Consider the following 23,365-nt stretch of genomic DNA (forward strand, 5'->3'; position numbering starts at 1 on the left):
GGTGGGCTGTAACGAGAAGCAAGATGGTTAATCCCTGCTTTAAATTACCTTGTGCCATTATACTCCTGTATGTTTGTTTGTTTGAATTTGGTCCCCTCGCTCACTACAGAACATCACCTACCTCATTTGTTTCCCTCAGTATTCCATAGTCTATTTTTTGCCATTTTTCTAGTTTTTTTGTTATAAAAAACTGTTATAAAGTTAAAGTTAAAAAATAACTTCTGTTATAACAGGAAGCCAGATTCCCAAGAGACACTTTATGAATCAAAGGTGACAATATCTACATGACAGTCTCACTGCTATGCTTATCCAAGCAGAGAACTTGTTGCATCTACTTCATTTTCTTTTTTATGGACTTGGTGTTTAATTTCTAATTCCTGATTTCAATCAAGACATGTCCACAAGCATGAACACAAGAGCACTAGAAATAAAACTAAACAGAAACAGTCTTGGCTAGGCTTTGACTCAGAGTCAAGCATCCATAATAATCACTCAGAGCCAGGCGTGGTCGCTCCTGCCTGTAATCCCAATGGTTTGGGAGGCCAAGGCAGGAGGATTGCTTGAGGTCTAGAGTTCAACACCAGCCTGAGCAACATAGCGAGATCTTGTCTCTACAAAAAATTAAAAAAAAAAATTAGCTGGGCATGGTGGCATGTGCCTGTGGTCCCAGCTACTTGGGAGGCTGAGGCAGGAGGATCACTCGGAATCCAGGCCTGCTACACGAACTCTTTTCTGCACACTAATTCACTAAGACAGTGAGAAAGGTATGTGCAGCTCTTGACATTCTGACTTTTGAAGCGTCTATATAGTCTCTTTAAATAATATGTTCATAAAAATTGAGGTAAATGTGCAAGAAGTTTAAGACTCAGAAATATTTGGGTAAAAATATGAGATATCTAATACAAAGGAGTCAGCCGTAACATTTTTCTCAATAAATGTGTCAGTTTGAAGATGTTCCCATCTCTTTGTCCTCATGTGCTGACTTAAATACCCTTGCCATACACCAATCACTGTAGAGAACTTATGGCCCACAGTACTGAATGATGCTACATTATCGCACTAGAAAAAGTAGCTAATGCAGTCATTCTATATTGTGTAGTTAAAACGTACACACAAGCTATCTTAGGGTATATGTTTCTCAACTGACATAAACCTTTAAAGTGTTTAAACTATTTGGGACAAGTATTTTCAATATAAAGAAAATTTCCCACCTGATATACAAATTTTGCTATAATTTGCCATCAAGAGAGGCAAATTGTAGCAAAATTTGTACATCAGGTAGGAAGCTTGCTTCCCTCATTGGTTTGCTCTATAATGACAGGAAAATTATTTAGATTCTCTGGGCCTTATGTTTCTTAGTTAAAACCTGATAATACTTTTATTTTCAGGAAGAGTAGTTGCTATTTACTCAGAAGAAGGATTAGAGGTTGAAGTCATGGCCCTTTAATTCTCTGAAAATAATTTACACTCTAGGACCTTCTAGCTATAAAACACGGAAAGGTTTCTGAAATACAGAGTATAAAACTGATTTATCTGGACGAAGAAAGTTGACCTTTGAAAACTTGGAATAATATTACCATACCAGTATCCACGTGATGCATATTACAGGCATGCAGGAAAGTTCAACACACTTTGTGCTACTATTATTTCCGGTGGTCTGCCAAGGCAGCAGTTATTGTATAGATGTTTATCAACAGTACCTGTGCCTTTCCCCAGGAAGGTGAGTCTAGCTGCAGGAGCAAGCATGCTCTGCTGTACACGACTACTTCAATGTGACATCTCAACACGAAAAAAATAGAAACAAGTTATCTGATTAACCCTCATTTGGAATGTGTCTACATAAAATATAAGTGCATATTAAATATGCATGATTAATAACTTAAATTGTTTGGCGCTTAAAATGTTGAAAGCACCTCTACATGCTTGATTTAAATCTCATAGCTACCCTTGTGGTTAATTTTATCATCATTATGCAGTTGCCAAAAAAAAACTGTTTAAAACATTAAGTGTCCTATGTGAAGTCTTCCAGGGGAAAGAATTAGAAGACAGGACTAGGCCCCAAGGCTTTTCTCCACAATCTCTGTTCTCAATAAACCAATGTCTAAAGTGGGACAAAGGTTGAATATTTGTCTGCATTATATAGAAAGTCAAAACTTGGAATGAACTGATAATGCAGAATCTTCAGCTCACCCACATCTGCTCTGTGTGGACTCACTCACTGTGGTCCATCTGTACACAAAACAAGGTCTAATATTTCAGTTTATTTTTTTAAATCAAAAAAAGTTAAATCAATTTTATTTTTAGTTGACAAATAATATTTGTGTATATTTTGGGGGTACACCGTGATATTTTGATATATGTATATAATGTAGAATGATTAAATCAAGCCAATTAACATATCCACCACCTCATTTACCTATAATTTCTACAGTGAGACATTTGAAATTTACTCAGTTATTTTGAAGTATACATTATTATTGACTACAGAGACTCTGCTGTATGATAAATCTCAAAACTTGGCCAGGCGCTGTGGCCCACGCCTGTAATTCCAGCACTTTAGGAGACTGAGGCGGGTGGATCCTTTGAGGTCAGGAGTTCGAGACCAGCCTGGCCAACATGGTGAAACCCCATCTCTACTAAAATACAAAAATTAGCTGGGCGTCGTGGCGGGCGCCTGTAGTCCCAGCTACTTGGGGGGCTGAGGCAGGAGAATCTCTTGAACCCAGGAGGCAGAGCTTGCAGTGAGCCGAGATTGTGCCACTGCACTCCAGCCTGGGTGACAGAACAAGACTCTGTCTCAAAAAAAAAAAAAAAAAAAAAAAAGACTTATTCCCCTTGTGTATCTGAAATTTTGTACTCTTTGACCAACCACTCCCATTATCTCCCTCCCCGTTCTCTTGTACAGCCTCTGGTAACCATCATTCTACTTTCTACTTCTAAGACATTAATTTTTTTAGGTTCCATGTTTAAGTGAGATTATGTGGTATTTGTCTTTCAACAGTGTGCGAGGGTTCTCTTTTCTCCATACCCTTGCCAGCTTGCTTGTTTGCTTGCTTGCTTTCTTTCTTTCTTTCCTTCTTCTCTTTCTTTTTCTTTCTTTCTTTCTTTCCTTCCTTGCTTCCTTCCTTACTTCCTTCCTTTCTCTTTCTTTCCCCTCCCTCCCTCCCTCCCTTCCTTCCTTCCTCCCCCGCTTTCCTTTCCTTCCCTTCCCTTCCTTTCCTCTCTCTGTCTTTCCTTTCTTTCTTTTTCTTTCTTTCATTTCTTTCTTTCTTTTTCTGAAACAAAAGTTCTCACATATTTATTACTGAACCTACCTGCTAGTGCAGAGCATATAAACAAAGAGAAAAAACATATTCCCAATAAAACATATTAGACTGTCCAGATAGTGGTGACATTCACAGATCGATATAGTGACATGATCATGACCTTGACACAGCGTAAACCTGTGTGCCATCTCACGTGAAATTCTGTATAAACCCAGCTTGGTGGTTCTTCAATGGCTCCGTTTTGGAGCTGTACCTGGTTTTATTACCAACTTTTATCTGAATCCACTGGGAAATGGTGCTGTGGGAAGTTGGGGAACCTGATTGGAGGGACTGGCTGAAGCCATGGCAGAAGAACATAAATTGTGAAGATTTCATGGACATTTATCACTTCCCCAATCAATACTCTTGTGATTTCCTATGCCTGTCTTTACTTTAATCTCTTAATCCCATCATGTTCATAAGCTGAGGATGTATGTCACCTCAGGACCCTGTGATGATTGCGTTAACTGCACAAATTGTAAAGCATGTGTGTTTGAACAATATGAAATCTGGGCACCTTAAGAACAGGATAACTGTGATTTTCAGGGAACAAGGGAGATAACCTTAAAGTCTGACTGCCTGTAGGCTGGGCAGGACAGAGCCATATTTCTCTTATTACCGAAAATGGGTAAGAGAAACATCGTTGAATTCCTTCCCCAGTAAGAAATATTAATTCACAGCCCTGGGAAAAGAATGCATTCCCGGGGGTGGGGGGGCTCTAAAATGGCCACTCAGGGGGTGTCTGCCTTTTGCTGTTGTAGATAAGGGATGAAACATGCCCTGGCCTCCCACAGCACCCCCAGGCTTGCTAGGATTAGGAAATTCCAGCCTGGCGAATTCTAGTCAGACTGGTTCTCTGCTCTTGGACCCTGTTAAGATGTTTATCAGTGACAATGTATGCCTGAAACTTCACTAGCAAGTTTAATTTCACCCCATCCTGTGATCTCGCTCTGCCTCCATTTGCCTTGTGATCTTTTGTTGCCCTTGAAGCATGTGATCTCTGTGACCCACACCCTATTCGTACACTCCCTCCGCTTTGAAAATTGCTAATAAAAACTTGCTGGTTTTACAGCTCAGGAGGCATCAGGGAACCTGCCAACATGTGATGTCTCCCCCGGACACCCAGCTTTAAAATTTCTGTCTTTTGTACTCTTTCCCTTTATTTCTCAGACCAGCCAACACTTAGGGAAAATAGAAAAGAACCTACATTGAATTATCAGGGGCAGGTTCCCCCAATAAAATGAGATGATTTTGCTTTTGTTTCTTGGCCAGGAATTGCTTGACCCTGAAAGTCTTGGGAGAAGACATGGTGAGGAATGGAGTCAACCACACACACTATGATAGCGGAGAAAACCACATGTTTTCTTTCATATTTTTGAGAAAAACCATTCAAACAGGTGTGAGGTGGTCTCTCATTGTGGTTTTAATTTGCAGTTTCCAGCCTCACGCTTGATGTTAGAGAGTCAGGATCTGTGGGTTTTCCTTGGCATGTTCTTTGGCCCAGTTATTTAGGTTCTAAGTGGCTTGGTTTCTTCACTCCCTAACTCCATCCCCACCCTAATAGAGGATAAACTATAGACATTAATGGCTGCTCTTGCCTGCCGAACTCTGAGGGAAGGGACTGGCAATATTTCTATCATGAGCCTTTTCTAAGAGTTTATAACTCAGCCATAAATACTTGTCATTGCCAGAAACTTAGCCTAGAGGGTCACAATCCTGGAGTAAATTATTCATTTATATATTTCACTGACTTGCTTTAAATTGTTTTAACTGTATTTATCTTCTGTGATGGAAGGAAAAGTAATGGTGTTACGGTTCAAGACACTTCTCCTCCTATGAATCAACACAGCATTGGGATATAAGTGAAAAAAGTTAGTAAAAAAATGGCTTCTGGAAACAATTCTTCTTTTTTAAAGAAAAGGACTTCAGGGCTGACATTACTTAATCTGAGATCTATTAGCAAAACTTAAAAAACTAAATGTTATGAACTATTGATACCCATTTGCTTTTCCTTTTTATTTTCCCCAGCCATACAGGGCCCAGCAAGGTGCAAGTTTACCCCAGCCTTGTTCTAAGCCAGTGGTCATTCATGTGGAAGCTGCAGGCAAGGCAGAGAATGGACTGAGAAGCCGTGTCGGCTACAGGCTGGGCCACTCTAGATTGAAATGTCTCTGGATTGAATCTCTACCTGACTCTGTGCTTTATTTCACCTTTACTTCTTAAGAAAAAATCCTTTTTCCCTGTTTTTAAATTGTCTAGGAATTTTCAAAACAATATATGTTCTACTAAATCAGGTATTGTGGTATTAGGATATGCAGATCTATAGGTTTTCATCCATGGGTCCTAGCTCAAAATTCACATGGCCCTTGTTATAATGTTGGGGCACTTTAGGCCTCAGGAAACAGAAGTTCTCTCTGACCTTCTCCTGTCCTTTCTCCTGACCAAGGTAAGACTCTAATCTGAATATGGGTCAAAAGACCCTCATTCCAGAGAGGATCCCACCCCATACCTAAAGTCTGGACAGGTCTTGCTGGGTTTAGATGATATGCTTCTTGCCCAATCCCATTTCTACAGGGTTGTCAGTCATACCTATGTAATGAAGCCTCCATAATAACCCAAGAGGATGGGGTTTGGAGAGTTTCTGGACAGCTGAAGATGTGGACCCTCCTGGAGGGTGGTGTGGACAGGGAGGGCATGGGAACTCTGTGCCCCTTTACACATGCCTCACCCTACCAATCTCTTCATCTGTATCCCTTGCAATATCCTTGATATTAAACTGACAAATGTGTTTTCTTGAGCTCTATAACTGTCTCCACCAGATTAACCGAACCTGAAAAAGGGGTCTTGGGAACCCCAGCTTGAGGCCCATTGGTCAGAAGTTCTAGAGGCCTGGGGCTGGGTGCAGTGGCTCACACCTGCAATCCCAGCACTTTGGGAGGCCGAGGAGGGCGGATCACCTTAGGTGAGGAGTTCGAGACCAGCCTGACTAACATGGTGAAACCCTGTCTCTGCTAAAAATACAAAAATTAGCTGGATGTAGTGGCGAGTGCCTGTAATCCCAGCTACTTGGGAGGCTGAGGCAGGAGAATCACTTGAACCTGGGAGGCGGAGATTGCAGTGAGTTGAGATCCTGCCATTGTACTCCAGCCTGGGTGACACAGTGAGACTCCGTCTCAAAAAAAAAAAAAAAAAGTTCTAGAAGCCTGCAATTGGTGTCTTAAGGGTAGGGTTGGCAATGGAGGAGGGGGCTCGATGTCTTTGGGACTGAGCCCCCAACCTGTGGGATCTGATACTATCCTCAGGTAGATCGTGTCAGAATAGAATTGGCAGACACTCAGTTGGTGCCTGTTACTTGGTGTGTGGGGAAAACTACCCACACCTTTGGTCACAGAAGTCTGTCGATGATTGCTGTGGTAGTGTGAGAGCAGAGGAAAAACACAATTTGAGAGAGTTTTTTTCTACACAGGTGTCAAATTTGTTTTTACCTACCACTTTGTCTGTAGTACCAGGCATACAGTATACCTTGAAATACTTTGTGTTTAAAGACTGAGTGAATAAATGGATCTGATCCAAGAGGCCAAACACTACTAAAAAGAGGTTACAAATAGGTAACTTATTTCCTATGAAACAATGCATCTGAAATTTGGATTTATAATTGAACAGCGTGTCACAAGTGGTCGTACTTTCAAGCGGATGATACTGTTAAATTCATATAAATTAGACCTTCATAAAGAAAGCCATCCTAATTGTTAAGGATTCTGAGTCTGTTTCTAAAAAAAAGATTTCTACATCCTGTACTTTAACCACTAAGATTTGATAAAATATTCTTTTTTAGCCTGCAGATCTTTTTTTTTTTTTTTGTACTGTATTTGCCTGATCACAAAACGAACACATCATCTAGAAAATTTGGAAAATATAAAAAAGCCCAAAGAAAACAATTGCTTTAAAATTTTTTTTTAAAACTAATTAACTGTCAAAGATTGAATATATTCAGGGCATACAATGTGATTATTTGATGTATATAAACATGGTGCAATAATTACCACAATTAATTAACTCATGTATCACCATCCATACTGTATAGTAGGTCCCCATTATAACCAAAAGTTGGTACCCTTTAGCCAACGTCTCCCCATTTTCTGCACCCCTACCTCCTGGCAACCACTGTTCTATTCCCTGCTTTTGTAAGTTTGACTTTTTTTAGATTCCACATACAGGTGAGATTATACAGTATTTGTCTTTCTATGTCTGGCTTATTTCACTTAGGATAATATCCTCCAAATTCATCCATGCTGTCGCAAATGGCAGGATTTCATAGCAAAAGGACACCCAATTAAAAAGTGGGCAAAATTAGATGTTTTTCCAAAGAAATGACATAACACTGGCCAATAGGTATATGGAAAGCTGCTCATCATTACTAGTCATCAGGGAAATGCAAATCAAAACCCCAGTGAGCCCTCACCTCACACCTATTAGAATGGCTGTTATCAAAAAGACAAGATATAGCAAGTGTTGGTGAGGATGTGGAGAAAAGGCAACCCTTGTACGCTGTTGGCGGGAATGTAAATGGGTACACTCATTATTGGTACGGGTTGGAGGTTCCTCAAGAAGTTAAAAATAGGCTGGGTGTGGTGGCTCATGCCTGTAATCCCAGCACTTTGGGAGGCCGAGGCAGATGGATCACCTGAGGTCAAGAGTTCGAAACCAGCCTGGCCAACAGGGCAAAACCCCATCTCTACTAAAAATACAAAAATTAGCTGGGTGTGGTGGCAGGTGCCTGTAATCCCAGCTACTTGGAGGTTGAGGCAGGAGAATTGCTTGAACCTGGGAGGTGGAGCGTGCAGTGAGCTGAGATTGTGCCACTGCACTCCAGCCTGGGTGACAAGAGCGAAACTCCGTCTCAAAAATGAAATAAAATAAAATAAATAAAACTGTCATATGAACCAGCAATCTGGTGGGTATTATATACAAAGGAAATGAAGTCAGTATCTTGAAGAAATACCTGCACCATGTATGTATTGCATCATTGTCTACAATAGTCAAGATGTGGATGCAACCTAGGTGTCTATCAACAGATGAATAGATAAAGAAAATGTGGTACGTAGACAAAATGTAGTACTATTAACCTTTTAAAAAAGAAGGAAATCCTGTCATGTGTGACAAGGTGGATAAACCTTGAGGACATTATGCTAAGTGAAATAAGCCAGACACAAAAAGAAAAAATTCTGCATGACTTCACTTATTTGTGGAATCTAGGTCTATAAAGTTTAAAAATAAAATGTTTGCTTATTTGTCTTAGTTTCTCTTTGCAGTAAAGTTTGTAAAAGAATAAGTGGGTCTGTATTTTGAGTTTCTATGAAAAAAATGCAGCTACATAGTGGATAAAGTGAGAAGAAATTATCTGAGGGAAAGATAGGGAAGAATTGGTGGAAAGGCATGATTTTCGGGCTGCAGTAGGATTCCAGACAGCCGGGGTGTCACAGTAAAAACATTCAAGCTTTGATTTCAGGAGGAAGGGAAATTGTGCTGCCCTCTCAGAGCCTGGCCCCATCCTAATGGTGGGGTGATTGACAGGTTCGCTTTCCCAAAGAGAGACAGCAACGAAGACCACTGGGTTTCATTTCAATCCCATTCCCAGCAGCAGACGTTGATGGGATTCTTCTCTGTGGGAGGCGCTCACAACATGCTCTGTGGGTTGGGGGGTGAGAGGTGTGTTGTGGGCAGGAGGATGTAACAAAAAGATAAAATGTTCTCTGACCTCACTGGGCTCACACTCCAGACGGGACATGTCTCTAATCGCAGTTGATTGTTCTTGTGAGTATTGACTCATGAGAGTCTCATCACAATTCTGTGATGTAATTAGGGCTGCTGCCATTGCCATCAGTTGACAAATGAAGAGACACATACACAGTAAGGAATTTGCTGGAGTCGGTCAGTGGAATTGTGAAAGATTTAGGATGAGAATTTCAGATTACTGGTAGTTTACCATGTAAATTACTGGTAATTAATTTACCATGGTAAATTTTCAGACACTGAGTTGGAGTAACATTTTTTTTTTCTGATTTTTTGTATCATTACCAAATTGAATAGAAAATATCTATTTTTCTTAAATTATACTTATAAACATCAAAGTTATATTCTGTTGTATGTTGAATGTACTTAATATATCAGGCATAAAAGATAATCTTTGTTTATTTACTATTTTATTTATTTTTACATACAGTCTCTCTCTGTTGCCCAGGCTGGAGTACAGTGGCATGATCTGGGCTCACTGCAAGCTCCGCCTCCGGGATTCAAATGAGTCTCGTGCCTCAGCCTACTGAGTAGCTGGGATTATAGGCATGCACCACCACACTGGGATAACTTTTTGTGTTTTTAGTAGAGACGGGGTTTCACCATGTTTCCCATGCTAGTCTTGAACTCCTGGCCTCAAGTGATCCACTCTCCCAAACCTCCGCGATTACAGGCCTGAGCCACTACACCTGGCCTATTTACTATTTTAATAGTTTTTTTTTTCTACAAAAGATTTCGTGTATATGATTGGCAGCTTATTTGAATGAGGTCTTTGGCAAACGCATGCTCTTTGTATTTTTGTTCTTCTTAAGGTGTAAAACTCAGCTTAATCAAAAAACAAATAAAAATCTATTAGGAGTTAGAAATATTTAGGAGACTCTAAAAGAAAAATTCTCTTTTTCCTGTAGCTCATTCTATTTTTTTTGTTGTTGGATTCTTTGTTTTTGTTACTCAATAATTAATGTATCTTTTCTTTATTTTCCTGCCTTACTTTTTACTGCCTTTGGCTGAATTCCTAATTCCTACAATATTTTTTTTTCTCCTAGGTAAAACCGATAACCAATATACCCTCTTTGTGGCTGGAGGGACTGTTTTATTGTTGTTGTTTGTTATCTCAATTACCACCATCATTGTCATTTTCCTTAACAGGTGAGTAGTGCAACTTATCCTGAATCTTATTCAGCGTGTTAGAGGTTCTCTATTAATAACCCAGTAATTTGTCAAGCTGTCTCAGCATTCACATATATATTTTTGTGAGTACTATTCTAACACAAAGGAGGAGAAGTAGCTGTGGTAATGTTACAGGGAGAGCTGGAATAATTCATTTAAGAATTGGTAGAAGCTGGTGGTCTGCCCCTTTTATATTCTGCCTGATGCCTCTGCTCTTTATCCTGCCCTGTCTTCCTCCTCCTCCAAGGAAAAAGCTGTCAGTGAGGGGTTGGTGTGTGTGTGCATGTATGACACAGCGTGAGATGGATGCAGATTCTGAGAAGGGGAAGAACAAGGTTTAACAGTGATAAAGCCTTCATTTATTCATTCATCAAATATTTATTGTGCACAGCAGTGAACAAGACATAATGAAGCTCACATCCCAATAAGCAAACAGCATAATTTCAAATAGTTATATATTCTCAGAACCAAGAAATCTAGGTGCTTAAAATTACTGAGAAGAAAGAATTGGAGGGAGCTGCCTTAGAGAGAGCAGGGAGCCATTTGGCCTATACTAAATTTTTAAATCTTTTATTGGCTGGTCACAGTGATATGTGCCTGAAGTTCCAGCTACTCAGGAGGCTGAGGCTGGAAGATTGCTTGAGCCCAAGAGTTCAAGTCCAGCCTGGGCAACATAGCAAGACCCTGTCAATAACAAAAATTAAAAATTAATAAAAAAAACCTTTTACTGTATCGTAGCACAGTTGGGAATTTTCTAGGATATTCTTGGCTGAGTTTTTCTTCCCCTTCAAGCTCTCCTGTGCTTTTCAACTCACTTGTGTAGGTATTTGTTGCATATCTTTGCTGTAATCATAGCAGGTTGAAATTATTCCTTATAATGTATTACAGCTAAAGTGTTATCTTCTTAAGGGAGGAAGGGACCACACTTTTGATGTCTATATTTTGCATGTTTGGCATATCATAGACACTTAATATATGTTTGCTGGGTAAGTGAATATGTCCATCTGCACTCCTCTCCTTCAGTAATGTTATCAAATGCACTACAAACACACACACACACACACACACACACACACACACACACACACACACACACCTTTTTAATAGGATTTCCAATAGGTCTCTCCATCTTGTCTCTTCGTCCTTGACCTCTGGCTCTTTAGCAACTGTCATCACTGCTCCCTGATTTTGGTAGCGTCTCCAACCTGCTCTCAGCTACAGCCTCTTTCTCTAACCCATCCAGTTTCCCTCGGTCTTCTTCTGAAAGCTGGGTTGGCATGTCATCTTCCTGTTCAATATCTTGATTATCTTCCCACTCCTACCAGAATAATGCTAGAACTCATTAACCCTGTCATTGAAGTTGCCCTACATTCTGACTGAAGCCTAATTTTTATTCATACTTTCTACTTTATTTACTCTCCCTGATGTTGATAAATTTTGTGAAAACTGAAGCACACCCATCGTTCTCCCCATCTGGTTTGCTACCAAAATGCTGTTTCCCTGTATTTGGCTGCATTCCATGTATCATTCAAGGTGTGAAACACCTGTCCCCTCTGTGAGCTCTGCACTGTTCTCCGTCCCTGCAAATAGACATGATGTCACCATCTGGAATCATCGTGTACGTCTCTGCTACTCCTCACATCCTGCTTTGTATTTTAATCACTTTCATGCTTGCCATCCCTTCTATTCATAATGGCAGAGTTTGTGTTTTATTCATTTTTTAGCATCGGATAGCATTTAGCACTCATCTGTCCAAATAATGAATGCTCAATAAACATTTGTCTAATTAAACTGAAACAGGAGGTCAGGTCATTTTACCCTTTTCCCCATCACAGACTGCCCTTAAGTCTTTCCCTGAACAGAAATTAGCAAACTGAAGTAAGGAACCGAGGTGTTGGTAGCACCACGGACTCCTCCACTGTTTCACCTTGGCAATGGGAAACATCCTGGGGGCAGAGATGGCAGAGGGAGCACACGGGAACCGGGCAATGTGACTAAGAGACAGCGAGTGGTGACAAACCTCCACAGGGTCACAGATGTTGGACATGGTAGATTTTGCTTCATGAAAAATTTTGCTTCATGAAAATGCATTTTGCATTACTTTTACATGAATAGCTAAATTGAACGGTAGAATATATTGTCCCACTTGATTAAATGTGATAAAAGGAGATTAGTGGACTTGAATTTGTAATCATGGATGCACACCACAAGGGAAAAGCACTTGTTCCTTCTACCTTGTCACTAGTATCAGTTTGTGGTTGTTACTTCCAATAGAAATGCTTTGAAAGATGACCCAAGGGCTCCAACAATGACCTTCTGAACTCTGTTTTACTGACTGTTTAAAATAATCCTGCAGCTTCAGATGTATTGACTTGGATAGAAGCCAACATAAATCAGACAGTGTCCCTGAACAAAACTGAGTTCTTCACACTCAGCGCCTGGTAGCCTGTGTGTCGGAGGGATTGGCAGCAGCTTCTCTGCTCCTGGTTTGTGCTGTTTTCATGCAGAGATAGCAACAGTAACACGACTAAGTGACCATGGCTAGGGAAAGGGCCTCGCATTGGCAAGTGTGAAAGGAGCCACAATATGGCCAGGTGCGGTGGCTCACGCCTGTAATCCCAGCACTTTGGGAGGATGAGGTGGGTGGATCATTTGAGGTCAGGAGTTCGAGACCAGCCTGGCCAACATGGTGAAACCCCATCTCTACTAAAACTACAAAAATTAGCTGGGCGTGGTGGTGGGCGCCTGTAGTCTCAGCTATTCAGGAGGCTGAGACAGGAGAATCACTTGAACCCGGGAGGCGGAGGTTGCAGTGAACCAAGATTGCACCACTGTACTCCAGCCTGGGTAACAGAGTAAGATTGTCTCAAAAAAAAAAAAAAAATATGTTCTATAGATGTGCACCTGAGTGTAGGAAGAAATTTAATATTTAAGGAGAAAAATGTTAGATATTCATTTTTACATTCCTCGTGAACATTGGCATTAAGAGATGGGGAGGCTTGGTTTTCGGGGCTCTCTGGGTTTTGGCATTGAAAATCTCTCATCCTGGGAAACTCCTTAGTTCCAGGCAAACCAGAATGGCTGGTCAACATAAATCCAGTTGTGATACGTTTACTCTCTTTATTTTTTTATTTTCATTTTTATTTTCTTAACATTTATTTTAAGTTCAGGGGTACATACGCAGGATGTGCAGGTTTGTTACATAGGCAAACATGTGTCATGGGGTTTGTTGTATAGATTATTTTATCACTCAGGTATTAAGCCTCATACCTAATAGTTATTTTTCCTGGTCCTCTCCCTCCTCCCACCCTCCGCCCTCCAGTAGGCTCCAGTGTGTGTTGTTCCCCTTTATGTGTCCATGTGTTCTCATCATTTAGCTCCCACTTACAGGTGAGAACATGTGGTATTTGGTTTTCTGTTCCTGCACTAGTTTGCTAAGGATAATGGCCTCCAGCTCTACCTGTGTCCCTGCAAAGGACATGATCTCATTTCTTTTTATGGCTGTATAATGTTCTATGGTATATGTATACTACATTTTCTTTATCCAGTCTATCACTGATGGGTATTGAGGTTGATTCCATGTCTTTGCTATCATGAACAGTGCTGCAGTGAACATACGCATGCATGTGTCTCATAGTAGAATGATTTATATTCCTTTGGGCATATACCTAGTAATGGGACTGCTGGGTCGAATGGTATTTCTGTCTGTAAATTTTTGAGGAATCACCACACTGTCTTCCACAATGATTGAACTAATTTACATTCCTGCCAACAGTGTAAAAGTGTTCTTTTTCCTCCACAACCTTGCCAGCATCTAATATTTTTTGACTTTTTAATAATATAGATGAGAGGATTGCAGAGTGCAAGTTAAACACAGATCATTTGACTCTAAGTTCCATATTCTCTTTTGTTTCATCACATTGTATACTCCAGGCTTATTTGTGTGTGTGTGTGTGCGCACGTGCGTGTGTGCACGCGTGCGTGTGTGCGTGCATTTGGACCTGGTTGGGAACGTTAACTGCATATTGTGAGATAGCAAGCCTTGTGAACCACAATTTAACAAAAGGTCAAAGATCATAGATCTTTTCCTCATCTTTAAAATGAGGATAATAATAGCGTCTATATCATAGATTTAAGGAGGAGTAATCATAGATTTGAGGAGTAAATGACCTAATTTATAATGTAAAACACCTAGCCGTATGCCTTGTGTATAGTAAATTTACACATAGAATAAATAAATTAATAATTGGTCAAAATAATAATAAATAAGAAAATAAATAAATGCACATAGAATAAGGTAAGATTATATTGACATGATAGAAGGATTTCAGAGCAACTAGAAGAGGCAATTAGAGTCAATATCCATTTCCTGCATAACCTTTCCCTGGAGAAAGACCATCTTGTTTTCAAGATATTCACAAAGGAATTATAACCTCACCTTAAAGAGAACTCCCAAAACATTACATTTCTGTATTTAACCTATCTCCTCTGTTGTTCAATAAGAATCTTCTTTAGGGAGATAAAAAGAGTCACTACCTGCCTGTAATAGCTATTGTATATACTTGGATACAGTTATATCAGCTCTTGCATTCAGTTACAGTAGCCTCTTCTTCTCTGGTATTTGCTCTTCTATGATTCCTCGGGTTGGGTTTTTATGGGTTTCATTGGAACTGTGGAGCGTTTATTGAATACTCCGGTTGCAGATGGTCCTTTCAGCCACAGCGAAGTGATTCCAGAAGTTGTAGAGCTTAATAGTCGAGAGGGAGGGCGATGGATTTAAATTCCAGCACTACCACTCACTGATCATGGGATTTGGTGCAAGTTACTCTGCCTCTTCACACCTTAGTTTCTCAACCTGTTTATATGAAATCTTAATAAAATAATCTACATATATGATTTAATAAAATAATCCATATGAGTGGTTTAGAATAACACCCAAAAGATTTTATAAAGCTTCATTATATTGTCATCCAAGAAGTTACACTGCTGGCATTTAAAAGAAAGATTTTAATTGTGGAAAATGTCTTAAATGTGAGGTTATTTGGAGAAGGCTATAAGTCATTTATATAATAAGTAACTATAAATCATTCTTTAGTAAAGTCACTGAGATTAATTACTAATGCACAGTGGTTAGATATCCATTTAGTTGCCCTTACCATCTGGGAGCAATTTGGAGAAGACAGGGAAAATGAAAAAAACTGTAGGGTAACAGAATTTTGGATAAATGTGCATAAAGCTACTTCAACATATTAGAAAGTGCATGTGGGCTACGGGTACAGTGAGGTATAGAGTCTTTGAAATAATATTAGTGCTGGAATATCATATCTTTATATCCTTTATTGAATATGCATTCCAGAAGGAGAAGGAGAGAGAGAAGAGATCTATTTACAGAGTCCTGGGATACACAGAAGGTAAGTTTATATGGAACTGTCATTTTTTTCTTTTGTAATTTGCAAATGCAAAGTCAGTCTCTTTTGCAGTTAGCAATCTTATATTTTATTGTCCTTTCAGTAACCTGACCATGCAGTTGCCTGTAATTTAAATATCAGCTATTTGGAGAAAGTTATTTTCTGAACTATTCTATTTTTAATACCCTTTGAAACTAAGTTTTTTATATGAATATAAATAAAGGAGCAATTACCCTGGCGTAATAACAATCAACACTATGCCTTCCCTAAATCTTTGTTCCTTTTCTAGGGCTGCTGTGACAAATGACCAAAACAGGGTGGCTTAACAATAGGAATCTATTCTTCCCATAATTCTGGAGGGTTGAAGTACAAAAAACAGTGTTAGAAGGACTGGTTTCTTCGTGGGATGAGAATCCATCCCATGCTTCTGTCCAGCTTCTAGTGGAGCTGTCGATCCTTGGCTGGTAGACACATGGCTCCAATCTCTGCCCCTCTCATCGCTGTTCCCAGCTGTGTGTATGTGTCTGCCTTCCTTCTTTTCTTATGAAGACCCCAGTCATCTTGGACTTAAAGGCCCACCCTTCTCCAGCACAGCGTTGCATGAGCTTAGCTAATTACAAGGATCCTATTTTCAAATGAGGTCACATTATGAGGTTCTGAGGAGGACATGATTTTGTGGGGGACAGTATCCAACCCAGGAGAGGACATAATATTTTTATGTCATAAGGTTATTGTTATGGTTAAACTGCATAAAAGAACCAGAAACGTAGCAAGCACATAGAAGAACGTAATGGTATTCATTATTATTATTATCTTTGGAGTTAAGTTATTAATTAGTGTATACTTATGTTATACAGCCAAAGAACTTTTTTATTTCCTTATGGGCTGCAGGAGTTTGATGAGCTGTAAAAGTTTCTTCCTTATTCTGCCTTGCTCCTGCCCCTTAGTGTTTAACTAAAAGACTAGAAACTTCCTTCTGGGTTTGCAGATAAGAGGGATGTGTATTTTCTTTTTTTTTTTTTTTTTTTTTGAGACGGAGTCTCGCTCTGTCGCCCAGGCTGGAGTGCAGTGGCGCAATCTCGGCTCACTGCAAGCTCCGCCTCCCGGGTTCACGCCATTCTCCTGCCTCAGCCTCTCCGAGTAGCTGGGACTACAGGCGCCCGCCACCACGCCCGGCTAATTTTTTGTATTTTTTAGTAGAGACGGGTTTTCACCGTGGTCTCGATCTCCTGACCTCATGATCTGCCTGCCTCAGCCTCCCAAAGTGCTGGGATTACAAGTGTGAGCCACCGCGCCCGGCCGGGATATGTATTTTTATGCTCATTATCCCCACTATACTTCACATCTCTTTCTTTAACGCATAGCATCCTGTTAATGAAATTTCACAAAAAAAGTTGCTATGGATTGAACATTTATGTCTTCCCAAAATTCATATATTGAAATCCTAACCCCTAATGCGATGATATTAGGAGGTGGAGACTTTGGGATGTAATTAGATCATAAGGGTGGAATCTTCATGAATGGGATTAGTGCCTTTTTAAGGACAGAAGAGCTTCCTTCCTCTTTCTGCTCTTTGCAATGTGAGGATACTGAGAAGACAGTTGTCTGCAAACCAAGAACCAGGCCCTCAGGCCCTCACCAGACTCTCTTTTTTTTTCTCGAGTTAGGAAGATATTTTCTTACTCATGGACTTCCCAGCCTCCAGAACTGTGAGGAATAAGTGTTTGTGGTTTAAGCAACCCAATCTACAGTATTTTGTTACAGCAGCCCAAACTAAGACAAAAAAATTCCCCAATTCCTAGCCAAAAGTATATAAATTTCTTTTCATTTTAACTATTTGCAATTGAATTCTACATGGCCAAAAGCCAAGTACTAAAAAGGTTCTGACAATCCAACGTGTTCATCAGACGCCTTCATAATTTATCAGTTTAACTTTTTGTTTATTAAGTAGTTACTTTTGCAAAAATATTTTTTTGTTTGTTGGCAAAAAACATGGATTGCTTCTTGATGCCAACTGTAGAATCAAGAAACCTTGCTTTGTTTCATCAGCCACTTCAGCAGGCAATAAATTGATGCTCTGTCATATACAATTTTGGGATTCCCTTCTTCATCCTTAGCCTTTGTCTACTCATGCCAATCCAGTCACGTTTATTGTTGTGAATTTGGGGAATGAAAGGGAGCTTTGCAACTGTCTATATTAGGTATCCAACTTTTTCAGGCTTTTGTAGAATAATATTTTGAAGGATTATTAAAGAGTTAATAGGTTGGACTGTCAAAAAAAAGACATTAGAACTACTTCATTCTCTTTTTTAAAGGATAGCCTGTATAAGTAACCATGGCACTTGAATTTTCATTTTGCTGTCTTCTTAAAAACACTAACGTCTGGCTGGTCATGGTGGCTCATGCTTGTAATCCCAACACTTTGGGAGGCTGAGGTGGGCAGATCGTCTGAGGTCAGGAGTTTGAGACCAGCCTGGCCAACATGGTGAAACTCCATCTCTACTAAAAATACAAAAATTAGCCGGGCATGATGGTGCATGCCTGTAATCCCAGCTACCTGTGAGGCTGAGGCAGAATTGCTTGAACCTGGGAGGTGGGGGTTGCAGTGAGCTGAGATTGCGCCACTGCACTCCAGCTTGGGCAACAGAGCGAGACTCTGACTCAAAAAAACCAACAACACTAAGGTCAATCTAAATTTTTAAATTACTCATCAAAAGACCTTTCTCTAGTTTCTTTTGTCTCTCAGTTTGTCTTTCTTTTTTCACACCTGCATATTTTCTGTACATACATACATATGTGGTCAAAGTGACTTGATTGAGGTAGAGAAGATTAATGATTATACAATATCATCTTGATGTCAGTTTTGTTTTGTTAACTTTTTATATATTAAGTTGCTTATTTTTTAAAGTTAAGACACTGTGTTAGAATTTCCATATAAAAATGATAATAATTGTTCTTATCAAAATAGCTTAACATTGGGAGAGGGAGTTCTACACTGAAACAGGTAATTCATAGCACAATACAGCAAGTATTAATCTAGACTAGATTTCTGTTGCATCTCAGTCAAGAATGTGATTTCTAACAGAAGTTCAATACAATGAGAAGAATGTTTTATCAAATTAATTATAATGGAAACTTGTCCCATATCATGCCTGCATTTACGAGAGGTATGTTTTGGACGTCTTCATTAGTTGTTGAAATGCAGTGAATTATTGACACGCTCTGCTGTTTGTTTTTCTAGGCACCCAACAACTATAGAAGTCCCATCTCTACCAGTCAACCTACCAATCAATCCATGGATGATACAAGAGAGGATATTTATGTCAACTATCCAACCTTCTCTCGCAGACCAAAGACTAGAGTTTAAGCTTATTCTTGACATGAGTGCATTAGTAATGACTCTTATGTACTCATGCATGGATCTTTATGCAATTTTTTTCCACTACCCAAGATCTACCTTAGATACTAGTTGTCTGAATTGAGTTCATTTGGTAGGAAAAATACTTCATTACCTAAAATCATTTTTCATAGAACTGTTTCGGAAAACCTGACTCTAACTTGTTTGTATACAAAAGAAAACTTACTGAATCATATAACAGAATGATCCAGGGGAGATTAAGCTTTGGGCAAGGGCTATTTACCAGGGCTTAAATGTTGTGTCTAGAATTAAGTGTGGGCATAAACTGGCTTCTGAATCCCTTTCCACAGCGTTGGATCCATTTCCCTGGTCTTGGCCTCACTCTCATGCAGGCTTTCCTCTTGTATTGGCAAGATGGCTGCCAACTCTTGGCAATTCATACATCCTTGTTTCCGTCTGGTAGAGAGTTTGCTTCTCAAATGGAGCAAACAAATTTGGTTATTTTTTCATTGTTAAATAGGCATCATGACCAGAAAGGATGGAATGGCTTAAGTAAACTAAGGGTTCACTTCTAGAGCTGAGAGCAGGTTCAAAGCACAATACTGGGCAATTCAGAGCATGGTTAGAAGAGGGAAGGCGAGTCTCAAAGCTGGAGAGTTTGCCAACAAATATTGACTGCAGTGATTAACCAAGACATTCTTGGTTAACTAAAAAGTGAAATATGGGATGGATTCTAGAAATGGGGTATCTCTGTCCATACTTCTAGAATCCACTCTATCAGCATAGTCCAGAAGAGTATCTGGCAATAGAAGAAATGAATAATCAAGAGGAAGATAAATGCGAGAGGGCAATCCCTTACTATTCTCATATATATTTATCTCTCATTCTGTATAGAATTCTTGCTGCCATCCCAGATCTAGCCTCAGGAGCAAATGTAGTAGATAGTCCAATAATAACTTAATGTTTTGGACTTTTTTTCTACTTTTTAGAATTATTTTTAATATGTAAATTCTCTCAAAAGGGTCAGGCATCTCTTTATTATTTTTTAATGATTATGTGAAACTTGCATATAATATACCACTAAAAGTGACAGTTGGAAGTGGTGGCATAGGATGGTAGCGTAGAAATTTGGGAGGGAAAAAAGAAATTGGGAGGGTACAGGGAACAGGAGAAAGGAATCAAACCACAGAAAAATACAAAGGGAAACTTCTGCTTCACTATTTGGACAAAGACAGCCCTAATGACATCACCAACAGTCAAAGCAATTAGAGACCATACCTGATATTGTTTAAATACTAGATGTAGGCAAACAATGAAAAGCATTTGCCAAACTGAATAAAACTCTCATGGTTACCTTGAAAGGACAATGGCTATTATTAAATATAGTGATCATTCATGTCTAAAAGATTCATTATTTGTTTCTAAGATTTCTAAAGACCACCATCTAGGAAAGATTCAGTATGAAGACTGTATTTAAATATCAAAGTTGTGGACTTCATGATAATCTTAAATGAAGCAAATCTAAATTCTCATGTTGCCTAGACAGATTCTAAGATGTAATTTACACTTTTAAGCTAATTAGTGAGTATTTTATGATTTTAGCCTTAAACACCATGTATGCCAAATAATGCACTTGTTTTGTGAATTACAGAAATGGTAAGTGCCCACATTTCTGTGAATTATAAAATTTGTGAGTTTTTTTTAACCCTTTTCAGGAGTGAAAAAATAAAAATGATCATTTCCTAGTTGTACTTAAGTATATGCAAGAAGAGTAAACTCTCATTTTTATTATGTTTGCTTAAAGATCTTTTTATACCTGCATTCATTAAATGTTTCCACAAATATATCAGTGTAACAAACTTGAAAGGCAGTTTAGAAGAAAACACCCTACTATCAGATCAATCAAAGATTCCATGAGTGATTTTATTGGTTTGCATGGTGAAGCAAGCTTAGCATCAATTAAAAGGTAATAATTTCTTTTCTGAGTGGTAAAGACAATCAAAATATTACTTTCTGGAAAACTCCAATAACCAAATTCTCAATGATTAGAGTATGTGAGCAGGAAAACATTTTTACAGTTGTAGTATGGGGAAATATAAATCCAATTTTAAGAGAGAACATAATGACTGGGTGTGGAAAGGACAGTACAGTCAGATACCATTGTCATGGTGGGTTTTACTGGGAACTTCATGAAAGACTTTTGTAGCAAACAAGCCTCCAGAACATTTGGAACTTGTCTCTTTTTCCTTGCGTGTGTTTGTGTTTTTGGTCTCTAATTCAAAATATTGATGAGAATTTTTTACTCTGTCCTTTCTTCCCTATGTATTCTTCCTCTACAGAGTGTAGGATTTTTTCAGGAATTTGGAGCCATCCTAAGTCCTCCCGAAAATTCTGTGACCTCTTCTGATGCTCCTGTTATACCCTCAGGGGTAATGCTTGTGAAATTCCATTCATTCATTTTCTTTCTCTGGACATCTTTACTTACCAAAGCACTTTCATTGCAATCTTTTTAACATCATCCCTAATTCGCGATAGTTTTGGAACTCTCCCTAGTATATGTTTCTCCCCCCTACTCTTTTCTACCTATGATTCTGATTGTTACTAAGAAAGCAGATTAAAAACAGATCCACAGAATAAAAGATCAGAATTCCAGTGAATTATATTTTAAATATAGGTATTTTTTACAAGTCGCTGCTTTGGAAACAAAATGCTTCTTAAGTTTTATATATATATATATATATATATATATACTTCTTAAGTAATATATATTTATATTTATGAATATGTTTATATTTATAAATATATATATAAATACTTCTTAAGTTATACATATATATACATACCCATATACATACACACACACATAATTTATATTGATGGATAATACATTAAGAATCTATGCTTCCTTTGAATGCCATTAATATTTATGTTAAAGTAACCAATTAAAGGAAATTACTTTGTGATAATAAGATAGGTAGACTTGTTAAACATCATCGTGGAGTACACAGTTTTGTCAGGGAAAGAACACCTTATTGAACTGTGATGACTATGCATTGACTATATTATTATAAGAGATACCTTCAAACTTTATTTAAAGAACTTTAGCTATACTATGTTGAGAAAATAAAATAGAAATTTCATTTACTTGTAATCATGCTTAAAATGGGAGGCAGGTAGGTGAGGATATAATTTTTAGTAAAAACTCCAATTTATGTTTTAAGTAATTCAGTTTATTACTAGAATACTATATATATACACTTAAAATACATGGGTTGTCAATTTAAAAGACAAAGTAAGTAAAAATACTTGTAGTAGGCATTCTTTTATTGTGAACATCCAAGTTATATTGGTTTCTATAGAACAGCATTAAGTAAAAATTACAGCTGCATAACAGTAATTTTCTAAATTGGGAGAGTCCACATAGTGATTAGAGATCACTGTGACCAAAATGCTTCTCCTTGATTCATAATGATGTACTGTATTTCGTACTGCTTATATGAAATTTCTGCAAGATTGATGATATTAGAAAGATGCTTATAAAGTGTAAGTGGAGATGCTAAATTGTGAGTACAAAGTTTCCTTTCACAACAGTGATAAGAAAATATCTTTAAAAAATATAAGACAATATAAACATGTCATCATTAGCTACTATTAAAATGTAACATCTAGAAAGTATTGACCTCCACCTTCAGACTTCTGTATAAGTATATTTTTTCACTGATCTGTTCATTAGAATTCTTCCAGCCAAGACTCTGGGCTCTTAAAACATGTATCTGAAAACTAAAAACAAGTTTATTTTTTAAAAAGCTTCTCTATTTCTAGTGATTCAATAGGTAGAAAAATAGCTTCTAGAATTAACTGCAATGCTTTCTAAGGAAGTTTTGTAAATCCTCAAGGTCGGTTTACATATATTTTTCCAGATTCAAAGCACTAACTATGTTGTAAGATGTAAGAAAAGGTCTATTTGGAAGTATGGGTCATAAATGTCTGGGATAATTCTGGTTTATTTCCTATTATCCTTGTTAGAATAAGTTATATGGTCAACCTGTCCAGAACACTTTTTCTAGTGTTAGTGTGTACTTTTGGATTTTTGGTTCTTGTAGGGTATAGAAATATTTTCCTTGATGTCTTGTATTCTGTTGTTTTGAATGAATAAAACACAATGTTTCATGATCACTAGTTTCATTTGCCATCGAGAAATAGCAGGGAGAATTTCTACAGAATAAAATTAACGTGATGAATTACATGCAGAAAAAATTCAAATCAATGATACATTGTAACTTTTATCTCAATGCAATGTTCTATTTTATTTTATTATTATTATTTTTTTG

The 23,365-nt window shown here is 38.3% G+C and overlaps 1 protein-coding gene across 9 annotated transcripts in view; it reads left to right on the forward strand.

Moving 5' to 3' along the window:
• The window catches only part of CD226 (CD226 molecule), a 126,872-nt gene extending 105,148 nt beyond the window's left edge, over nucleotides 1-21,724 (forward strand). For 7 of the 9 annotated variants that reach the window (XM_055296788.2, XM_055296766.2, XM_055296759.2 and 4 more), the window contains 2 exons: nucleotides 15,625-15,679; nucleotides 18,918-21,724. In XM_055296788.2, the coding sequence (XP_055152763.2) occupies nucleotides 15,625-15,679; nucleotides 18,918-19,158 (296 nt within the window). In that variant the 3' untranslated portion in view covers nucleotides 19,159-21,724. Of the gene's footprint in view, nucleotides 1-10,144; nucleotides 10,248-15,624; nucleotides 15,680-18,917 lie in introns of all 9 variants that reach the window. The other 2 variants (XM_063637118.1, XM_055296813.2) reach the window with 1 other exon arrangement.
• Nucleotides 21,725-23,365: the final 1,641 nt, after the last annotated feature.

Source organism: Symphalangus syndactylus, chromosome 1, assembly GCF_028878055.3.
Source record: "Symphalangus syndactylus isolate Jambi chromosome 1, NHGRI_mSymSyn1-v2.1_pri, whole genome shotgun sequence".
NCBI classification, from domain to species: domain Eukaryota; kingdom Metazoa; phylum Chordata; class Mammalia; order Primates; family Hylobatidae; genus Symphalangus; species Symphalangus syndactylus.